The 10,027-nt window shown below is 44.9% G+C and overlaps 1 protein-coding gene across 1 annotated transcript; it reads right to left on the bottom strand.

Annotated features, from left to right (window-relative positions):
- Positions 1-1,986: 1,986 nt before the first annotated feature.
- Positions 1,987-3,464, bottom strand: LOC147461250 (F-box/kelch-repeat protein At5g15710-like). The gene has a single exon (XM_086500372.1). It carries the CDS (start codon positions 3,313-3,315, stop codon positions 2,041-2,043), a length of 1,275 nt encoding a protein of 424 aa, XP_086356498.1. The 5' UTR covers positions 3,316-3,464; the 3' UTR covers positions 1,987-2,040.
- Positions 3,465-10,027: the final 6,563 nt, after the last annotated feature.

Here is a 10,027-nt window from a genome sequence, read left to right on the forward strand (position 1 = left end):
GGTAATGGGTGCAAGAATCTCACTATTGTTGGAACCTGAACGTGAATGTAGAAGCTTGCCCCCACTAACCCATTCAAAATTGAAGGGGTTAAGCTATTCTTTGGGAGAACGTCAAAGGGGAGTATTTCTCTCACCTTTCAACCAATAGTGTGGTGCCTTTTTCCCTGCATTTCAGCAGGCTTTTCTTTTCCTCATAATTGCGACCACATGCTTTCACTTTTTTTTCAATAAACCCTCATAACCCTACTAGCATTCAGTGCGACTCAGCTCTAAGTTCTCTTATTTGCATCTCTTGCTTACTCCCGACAACTCTCATCCCCCCTTAATTTTAGCAAGCCTTAGTAAGGGTTGAGTCGCACCCTGTGCGAGTGGGAGTAGTGGGAAGGGAGAGAGTACCATAAATAGAGAAAGAGAAAACTTCTCCTGGTTTGTAGAACCCCTGCTGTGATTCCGATAATACCTCAAAAAAGGAAAGTATTACGCTATTTTTTTGTTGAAGCTCATCTTACCTTGTTTTGTGCAGCTCCTCCCCCAATGGGAACTCCTGTAGCCAGCGAGATTCACTCAGTTGCTTTTTCTTCTCTCTCAATTACCTTTGGGTGCGACCCACATGCATCCTCCAACCCTCTCCCCCTGCTCGCACAAGGTGCGACTCGGCCCTAACTCCACCCTGTGTAAGAAAGAGAAGACTCTCGTTGGCATTTTAAAACAAAAAGTTGAAAAGAAAGTCCTTGACTTTAATGGAAGGGACCATTCACACACCAAAATAAATCCTTTTCAAACAAAAAGCCAAAAAAAGTATGTGCGCCACATAGCCCAAAAAAAGGAACAAATATCCCGCTCTCTCTCTCTAGATTTTTTTGTGAGAGCAGCATGTGTCTTCCTCTCTCTCGAGTTTCTCTCTCTTTCTCTCTCTCTCTCTCTCTCTCTCTCTCTCTCGCAAGTATGAAGAGACCTTTACAAATTTAGAAAATGGATTAAAAACCTTATAAGCCTTTCTTGTTGATGTCTATGAGCAAGTTCACATGCAATGAGAGATTCGCACTTGTGCCCAACCTGCAACCTCTCTCTCTCATGCTCATTTGAACGCTATCCGGGCAACGAGAAACTAATTGAAAAGTTTTTTTTAAAAAAAAATGTGAGGTGAAAAAGTGCACGTCCCGACAAGGAAACAACGAATGTGGCCTTGTCGTTCTCTACTCGCTCCACCTCTTCACCATGCAGCTGCTCCGCAATTGGTTGCGAACCAGTTGCTGATGTGTTTTAGAAAACCCCAAATGGAAACCAAAAGGATTCACAAAATTGATTGCCAACAATGGCGAACCCGAGGTGCACGTGATGAGGCCCTATCCTCGTCACTATCTTACACGGGGTTAGCTAGGAGGGATCTAAGGTCCAAATTTGGGGGGGCGATGCGGCTTTGATCTCTGCCATTCGATTTCGCGGTGAACTAGGGAGTGAACTCGAGGTGATCTAGGGGTGAACTCATGGGAAAAATGGCGCCTCAAGTTCATGCTTGGTTCACCCGTCTCGAGGGGTGTGGATCGAACACAAGACCTCTTGGTTGCCACACAAATATCCTACCACCACGCTAGTAAATGTCACTCTCCATGTTGGCATGGCACATGATCACACCGTAGTTCACCCAACCCTAGTTCAGTGCTAGTTGACCCTGGATGATCCGACGGCTGAGATTAAAATCGCCTCGCCTCTCCCAATTTGCGCCCTAGATCCCGTGTAAGCCATAAGGTGGTGCAAGTGCCATATAGTGACGAGGCCACTACCCCTATAACATGTTTTAACATCTTAAAAGGCCAAAAAATGTTGATTTTGGATGTATTGTAATCATTCAAAATTATCTTTTTTTTTTTGGGGGGGGGGGGGGGGGGGGGGGGGAAGCTTTGAACTAAGGACCAGTCAATCCATCCACCAAACAGAGAGAGAGAGAGAGAGAGAGAGAGAGAGAGAGAGAGAGCTAAAGGAGCAGACATGGAATACAACAGAGCTTAGAGAGGGGAAGAGAAAACAGGATGTAGCTTTTCAAAAACTCTCCACAGAAATGGGGTCAACACACAAGGACATCTCACAATTCACAGCCGCAGGCAAATCAAGCCATGTCCATCTCTCCTCTATCACATCAAACTGAAGAGCCCGATGTGAGCCCGAGGCCATTACGACAACAAGCTCGGCGTGGCCGGCGAATTTGACCGGGGTAAGACCTGCTTTGCGTGACTCCATTGCCTCCTCCAGCATGTGCTTGCACATCTGTGAAGGTGCCCTTGCCACCTCTCTCCACATCTTGGTAGACCAGTCCAATTCCCAAACAACAGCATATAAATTAATGATGCTACTGCTTTCGGTATGCGCATTGATGTCATTAACAACTGCGCCAGCATCGACCCCATTATCATCGCTGCTCGCTCTGTCATTGCCTGATGTAGAGGCGGACGCTTCCGCTGTGCCTATCAATAGAACTTTGCCCTTGCAACCCTGTATGACCTGCGGCATCGCCTGAACACGCCCCCCTTCCTTAGGAACTTGAAACACCAAATTTTCTGGAAGCTTGGCTTCCAAAGTCATCCACACATCCTTCTGCACATCATAAGTTACAACTGATCTGCTCTCTGCCTGAATAGAATACACCAGCCCGCCGATGCTCGCCGCACTACTCGAAAATGCGATAAGGGAGCCCTTCCCACCATCACCCTTTGGAACCATCCTTTGTGTCCATGTATTCTTCTCAGAATTGTATATATCCATGTACAGACTTGGGGTATTGAGTTGGAGGAGGATGATAGAGTATATGCTTTTTGAAGTACTGTTGGTGGATTTGTGGGGCACCATAGCCCAAAGCCTGGAGAGGAGCGGTGCACGGGGAGGATCGGGGAGGGTTTTCCACTGATTAGAATAGGGGCAACCAACAGAGAAGGCCTTGGAGGTGAGATGGTTGCGCACACAAACGAGGGAGAGGGCACCCCCAACCCACTCGCGAACAAAGGGAGCAGGGAGTGAGAAATCACCCCATGAAGGCACGGCAGCGGCATCGGTGGCGGATTCTTCCGCTGGGTGTGGCGTCTGCCATTGTAAAACAGAGATCTTCACCGCATGATTGTAGACAAGGAAAGAGGGGTGAAGGTGGGGATGCAGGCGGCGATGGAGGGAGCGGAAATGGGAGGATGAGAGGATGGAGAGCCAGGTGCGATTGATAGATCGCAGGCGTAAGTGCTCAGAGACGGGAAGATGTGCAAGGATGAACTCTTGCAAGTGGGAGGGGAGGGAGTCCCATTGGGGATCAGAGGGGGCGGAAGCCACCATAGCCAGAACTCGGAGAGATGTGTTGCTCTGTCTGTGTTGTGTGAGTGAGTGTGTGTATGTGTATGTGTGCGTGTGTGTGAGATATGAGTGGCGATGGCCTGCACAGAGATATATACCTCGCGACGCGAGTGCGTGTGTGTGTTTGACCAGCCCGACTAGCCGCCAATGTGGTCTCCAACACGCTGCTTCGATTACTCGCCCATTTTGGGCCTCGTGACACTTGTTCTATTATTTCATAGGTAATCCTTTGCCGACGTGGACATCTCAATCCCCCTTCACACTCTTTCTTCCCACCCTTTTTACGTATAAGTTCAGATTTTTTTTTGTCCTCCTTTTTCACATGATTCTTTTCTTCTTTTGTCACACTTGCATCCACAACTTGTCCATAGCCCTATGACTACGGGTAGTTTCCCATAGGCAACGCTCTATCTTCGTCTGTTTGCATCGAGAAACAAAGACACAAGCTCTCCACTCTGTCGATTTCGACAGAGTTGGCAAACAACATATTCTACCTCTGCTTGTGTTGTTCATCTTTGGACTCCAACTTTTTGCTTTATGTAACATACGCCAAGTTTGCTTACAAGAGGCAGGAAACCTTCGCACGTGCAGATCTACTCTATGACACACTCCACACACAAGGTGCCTTGTGGCTATTCAAAATAGCAATTGCTTGCCATAAAAATAGGGAAAATGGTTCTTTCTAAAGGGCTTTTCCTCTCCATTGGCTTCGAGCCCATGTTGCCATAAAAATAGGGAAAATGGTTCTTTCTAAAGGGCTTTTCCTCTCCATTGGCTTCTAGCCCATGTTTCCCCATTTCAAGAGAGAGAAAATTTTCATGACAAGGTCATTTTTATGCGTCATGGTATCCAAAAAGCCAATGGGCATATGAGGTGAATGTATCTCTACAATTGAAATTTACGTTCTAGGTCATCGTTTTACATGTCTCTATATAAAGAGAACATGACCCTTAAAAGTCATTCCCAACACTTTTTGTTCAAGAGGAAAGGTAGTAAGAAGAACTTCATATATAAATAAAATATTATATGTATATATATAATATATTATAAATATATATATAGTTATAACGGGACATCTGTTGTCCAGCATGGGGCCGGCGGGCCATACCATGAGCATACCATGGAAACAACCCAATAAAAAAGTTGGTAACACCCATGGAACGCAGCCCTTAAGCCTAGAACCCTCAACTGTCGGGTTGCATCTCAAACATCCAACGAATGGAGCTATGCTATTGGCAACAATGATCTTTGTTTCCAAAATCCCACTGGAAACAAAGATCATTGTTGCCAATAGCATAGGTCCATTCCACTTTTAATAAGGCGAATCTCTCCAGATTCGACCTCTCTCTACCCCCTTGGCAAAGCAAACTCCTCTAGCCCCTACCGCTCGTGTTGCCCTTTGCACCATTTCCTGCTACTAATGAATCCTGTTGCATCCTGCCTTCCTATACGCTACCTGCTTGTAAGAGGAAACAAATGGAGCTTCTATTGCATCAAGTGTGGCCATTCCCCCATTCAGCGAGACCTTCTCAGTGCAATCAATCTCCTGAGTTCCCTCCCCTCCCTTCGTCCTTGCTCTGGCAATACCGCCTCCCTCACGCTTGCATATAGCGCCGCCGTTAGCCCTCGCATGCGCGCGCGCGCACACACACACACACACACACACACACACACACACACACACACACAGAGAGAGAGAGAGAGAGAGAGAGAGAGAGAGAGAGAGAGAGAGAGAGAGAGAGAGCCATTCCCTACGCGGAAAGAGCACTAAGAGGGAGATTGAGACCTTTATCAAGCCGACACAATGAGTAGACGTACAGTCTCCATTGTTGAGAGAGACAGAGAGATATATATATTTTCTCCGTCTCTGCTCTCCCTTTCTGCAGATCACCAAGCACGATCGCGCTGGACACCAAAGGGATCACTATGATCACCTGCCATCAAAAAACTCTCTTTGTGCAGCCCCCTCATAAGCCTGCGACTGTGTCACCGCTTGCAGAGCGGAAAAAATCGCTCCGTCTTCCTCCCCTTCAACCAAAACTCTCTCTCTCTCTCACTTGTCCACGTGTTGGCTCCCTACGTTTTCACTTTGGAGAGATGACAGCATCTCTTAATATTCTTGCGAAACAAATTGATGAAAAATTGGCACGGCATACTCCCAAGCATAGGTCATTGGCCATTGGTTTTTTTTTTTTTTTTTTCCAAAAGTTCCAATTGTGAACGATTGTATTAAAATTCCATGAAGTAATGTACAAATCCACCTTAAGATCATATTGAGCCTTGAGTGACAGATAGTCACATCAGCTCAATCGGAGCTTTGGCCTGTTCCTATCACAAATATAATCTCCTTACTTTCCTATACTATCTCTGAGAAGCTAGCCACAGATAGGTCGCTGTCAAAAACCCGACAATTTCCGTCTTTCCAAATCGAGTCATTTGAGCTTTGCCCTTTTCCTATCACAAATATAATCTCCTTACTTTCCTATACTATCTTTGAGAAGCTAGCCACAGATAGAACTCGATAGTTCCTCGCTTTCCAAAGATTACTGAAGAAACAGTATATGACAATTTGAGTACAGACTCGAAGCGCATGATTTCAAAAATGTTTCCCGCCAATGCACATATCCTTCTTAAAGAATCCTATCTGCCACGTTCTTTGCATCCATTCGCACACCTTTCCTGTACGGCCTCTAATTGCCGGGCATTCTATGAATATGTGGGCAAGGTCTTCGCTAGCCAAATTGCACCTTGAACATTTATCAGACCCGATATCACGTGCCTGAATCTTAAGACTTGTCGTCGGAAGAGCCCCCCACAACACCTTCCACAAAAAAACCTTCATGAACTGAGGCCACTTTGGATTCCAAATGTTCTTCGTGACTTCAAGCCATCGAGCTTCCGACCATTGTAACTTCCACTTTTTGTTCAAGGGGCCGAACCAATCAACCTTAAGCACTAAAGCTTGGTAAATGCCCTTGGTTTGAGGTTTTTAAAAAAGGCCATTCTTAGGCCATTTCCAAGCTTTCAACTTGAAAGAAAATCTGAGACCGGCATCAAAATATTACCCAAGCCTTCTACAACTCTCCTGACAAGTAGCTTCTCAGTGCCAACAAGTTGAAACTGGGCAGTGAGCTAGTCAAAGGATGTCCAACACTTGATGTTTCCATCCCAGAAGTCGATTAATCATTGGAGTCCTTTATTGTTTACCCTTCTTGAAATTTCTCTCCAATAAGAGTTCAAGATTATACCAGTTGTTTTACATAGCCAAGGGGACCAATGTGAAATGGAGTTCTGGAAGTATCTGGTTAATTCACCCCATTCCAATACCCAAGCTGATCTATTACACTTTCGTACCAGCTCTCCCGTGATGCCACCTAGTCTCAAGCTAGACCAACTTGGGTCTAATAGTTTGTCGTGCACCTCGATCTCTTTCCATTGAGCACTTTTAGAGCAAATTTTTGACTTGTCTATCATATCCTTGGTCATGATAGCCCAAGACTAGTCATGACCCGAAGCCACAACAAATGCCCACTCAAGCTCAAGCGCCTTCTTGAGAACCTGAGGGCATGCTTTCAAAAAGAGGAGGGAGTCGTTTGTGAACATCTTGGCCAGGAGTTGTTCATTGCCGGGCAAAGTTAAACCTTGAATTACCCCCCGTGCAAATAGCAGCTTTGAGAATCGTTATAAGAGGATGCAACCCAATGGAAAGAGCAGAGATGCCAGGGGACATCCTTGCTTAATAGATCGTCTGGCTTCGAAGGAGCCCACAATTTGATCATTGAACAATAGCTCAGATTTTCTACTTGCACCTAGAGTTTGTATAAGTCGACAAAGGCGAGGCCCAAATCCCAGTGATTTCATTTCTTCAAAGAAGGAGCACATAATCCTATCATACGCCTTGTCCAGGTCTAGCTGAAGCACAATACACTCCTGCTTCATGGAGGCTGCATACCCAATGCCAATCGTTGCTGCCAAGATATGGTGTTGTATTGACCTTCCTTTGATAAACCCGTGTGATGAGAAGATATGATTCTATCCAAGAGGGGGGCAATTCTAAGAGCGATTGCCTTGGCAATGATGTTGTATACCACAGAGTTATGGGCCGCCAATGCTTAAGATACGAGCATCAAACTTGTTTCGAGATAGGTTTGATACGTCATAAAAATCTAATATCTAACCAACCCAAACAATTTTCTCATATTAAACTGATTATTTAATGTGGGAGAATAGAGGGGAACAAGGGCTAGAATATAGACATGTGCTTTCAGGTCTATCTTGACACGGAGCCAATGGTAAAGGAACCCAAATGAGAGATGATATGTCAAAGAGCAATGTTAGATAATGGAGCTTAAAGACCTTAGGGTTAGCTTTATTAAAGACCTTTGAAGGTTAGTGTTAAAAGTCCTTTGACCTTAGGTAAGATAGGGTTGAGCTTGAGGTGGGAACCCGGCCCAAGATTGAGGTGCTTGTCATTCTTGATGATTAAGGTGCTTGAGGTGCTTGTCATGCTTGCCAACTAGGGAGATTGAGATGCTTGTGGGAACATTACCCAAGCTTGAGGTGCTTTGTCATGATTGCTGACTAAGGTGCTTGAGGGTAATGTGTTCCACAAAGTCAACAAGCATCCCTACAAGGAGGGGGCAAGCCCTACAAGAGGGGCTAGAGAGAGAACACACACACCCTCACACAAGGCAAGTTTGGTACAAAGATATCATATAGGACACTTGTCAAGTTCCTCCTCATATTGCCCTCATGGTGTGCCTAAAGCCTATTGGTTAGCCTCCCAAGGGGTCCAATGATAATTTAGTAAACTTAATTAATTGTTTTTGCATTTATCAAGACCTCTCTTTCAAGGGGAAATGGGGACACTTGCCCCAAGACTAACCTTGTTGCTTGTACTGCATCCTACATGTGATTGGCCAGTCTTGCAGGGGTCCAATAAGCTTCAAGCTTAAGCTACAAGAAAGGGGGGGGGGGGGGGGGGGGGGGGTCGACCAAAGCAAGAAGGGGGCTAGCTTGGGGGGTATACTATCCCACACTACACTCACACACATTCTCATTGTGTGAAGTGCAAAGTGCAAAGTGCAAGAGCTCCATCTCCTTCTCCAAGCTAGTAGAGAAGTTGAGAGCCTACACCAACACTCTTGGCTATGGAATGCAAATCCAATCAAGAGCCATGCTTCAATGCTTAAGCTTTCCATCTTCTCCATATTCATTACTATGCTATTATGTATGCTAGCAAGAAGAGTGATGATAAGTGAGGAACTACTTATTTCTCCTATGGAATGTTTCTTCTTCCTCCTCCCTACCCTCATTCCCCGCGCTCTCTCCACCTTCGAAGGTGTTTGAGGCCTTGGGACTGAGGCTTGGGATAGTTAATGTTTTTTGCAAAAGTTTATGTTATGCTCGTGATGCATGAATCTTTCCATCTTCATTGCATCACCTAGCTCACAAGGAACACAAAGATTGTATTGTACCAAGTCTCTCTTGATGGGAGAAACTATAATACAAATGCCTATTGGAGGGGGGACCGGCTCCACATAAATTCGGTCCTCAATTGTTGTCATGTTCTCTAAACTCTCTTTCTCTTGCAAAATTATTGTTCATGACAAGTTAACTAAGTATTATGTTCATGTTGCTACCATCAATTAGGTTCATCTCTATGCTCACAAAATAATCTCACAAAAATGCTTTCTCTAATTTTCCTACTTTCGCTACTCTCAAAGTTAATAGGCCATATCCATTACATTGGTATCAGGCCATTTGATTTCCCTTTTGTTGCTTAAGAAGAGAGGCCCTTAAGTAGCCTATATAATGGTTACATTGCTAATTATATTAGGGTAAGTGGGACTGGGATCTATTATCGGTTTTTTGAGCCCACGATGTGGGATATGGCGCAAACCTCGAAAGCTTTGGTCTTAATAATGGGGTCATTTTAGACTTGCCTATGGATTTACCATTATAGAGCCATAAGAAGTCCAAAAGGAGCTAGCCCTCAGCAACTCTGCAATATTAGACCCACTGCACTACTCTCTATAAGTAACCAATTTGAGCCGTGGGTGTAGATACTTAAGTGCCAATTTTCAAAGGCTAAGAAGAGTAGCAACCAAGGTTTTGAATTGCCAAAGCATACACTAAGCAAGTACTCAAATTTTGTTAGCATGGTTGACAATAACCAAGAGAGTAGAATGAACATTGATAACTTTGATTTTGCACATGAAGGTGCTAATTATGATGCCCCCATGTTTGTCAATTATCTTGTTACTAGGTTGCAGCAAGCTATGGGCAACCCTGCTTTGCAAGCCGAAGTTACTCAACAACTTCGTGCTTATGGAATTTCCCTCCCTCTCCAAGAGGAGAGAGAGCTTAGGGGTCCTCTTGAAGAGACTCCCAAAAGAAGACTCTCTCCCATACGAGAAAAGGAATCCAAAGAGCAAGAAAGTAATGAAACTTTAAGTTCCTCTGAAGATGTGGCTCCACGAAGACGGCAGTCTAGACAATCGCCAACTCCTCCCAAGAGGAAATGATCAACACACAGTCCTTCTCCTAGTCACTCCGAAAGGAAAGAGAGGAAATAAAGGAAGAAAAGGGCAAGAAAGAGGTCACCCTCTTCTCCTTCTTCTTCACCTTCCTCCTCTTTCGACAAAATCTATTGCTATTCTCCTAGAGAATACAAGAGGGGAGGACATTGCAA

This window comes from Adiantum capillus-veneris, chromosome 3, assembly GCF_014529385.1.
Source record: "Adiantum capillus-veneris isolate H3 chromosome 3, ASM1452938v2, whole genome shotgun sequence".
In the NCBI taxonomy this organism is placed as follows: Eukaryota; Viridiplantae; Streptophyta; class Polypodiopsida; order Polypodiales; family Pteridaceae; genus Adiantum; species Adiantum capillus-veneris.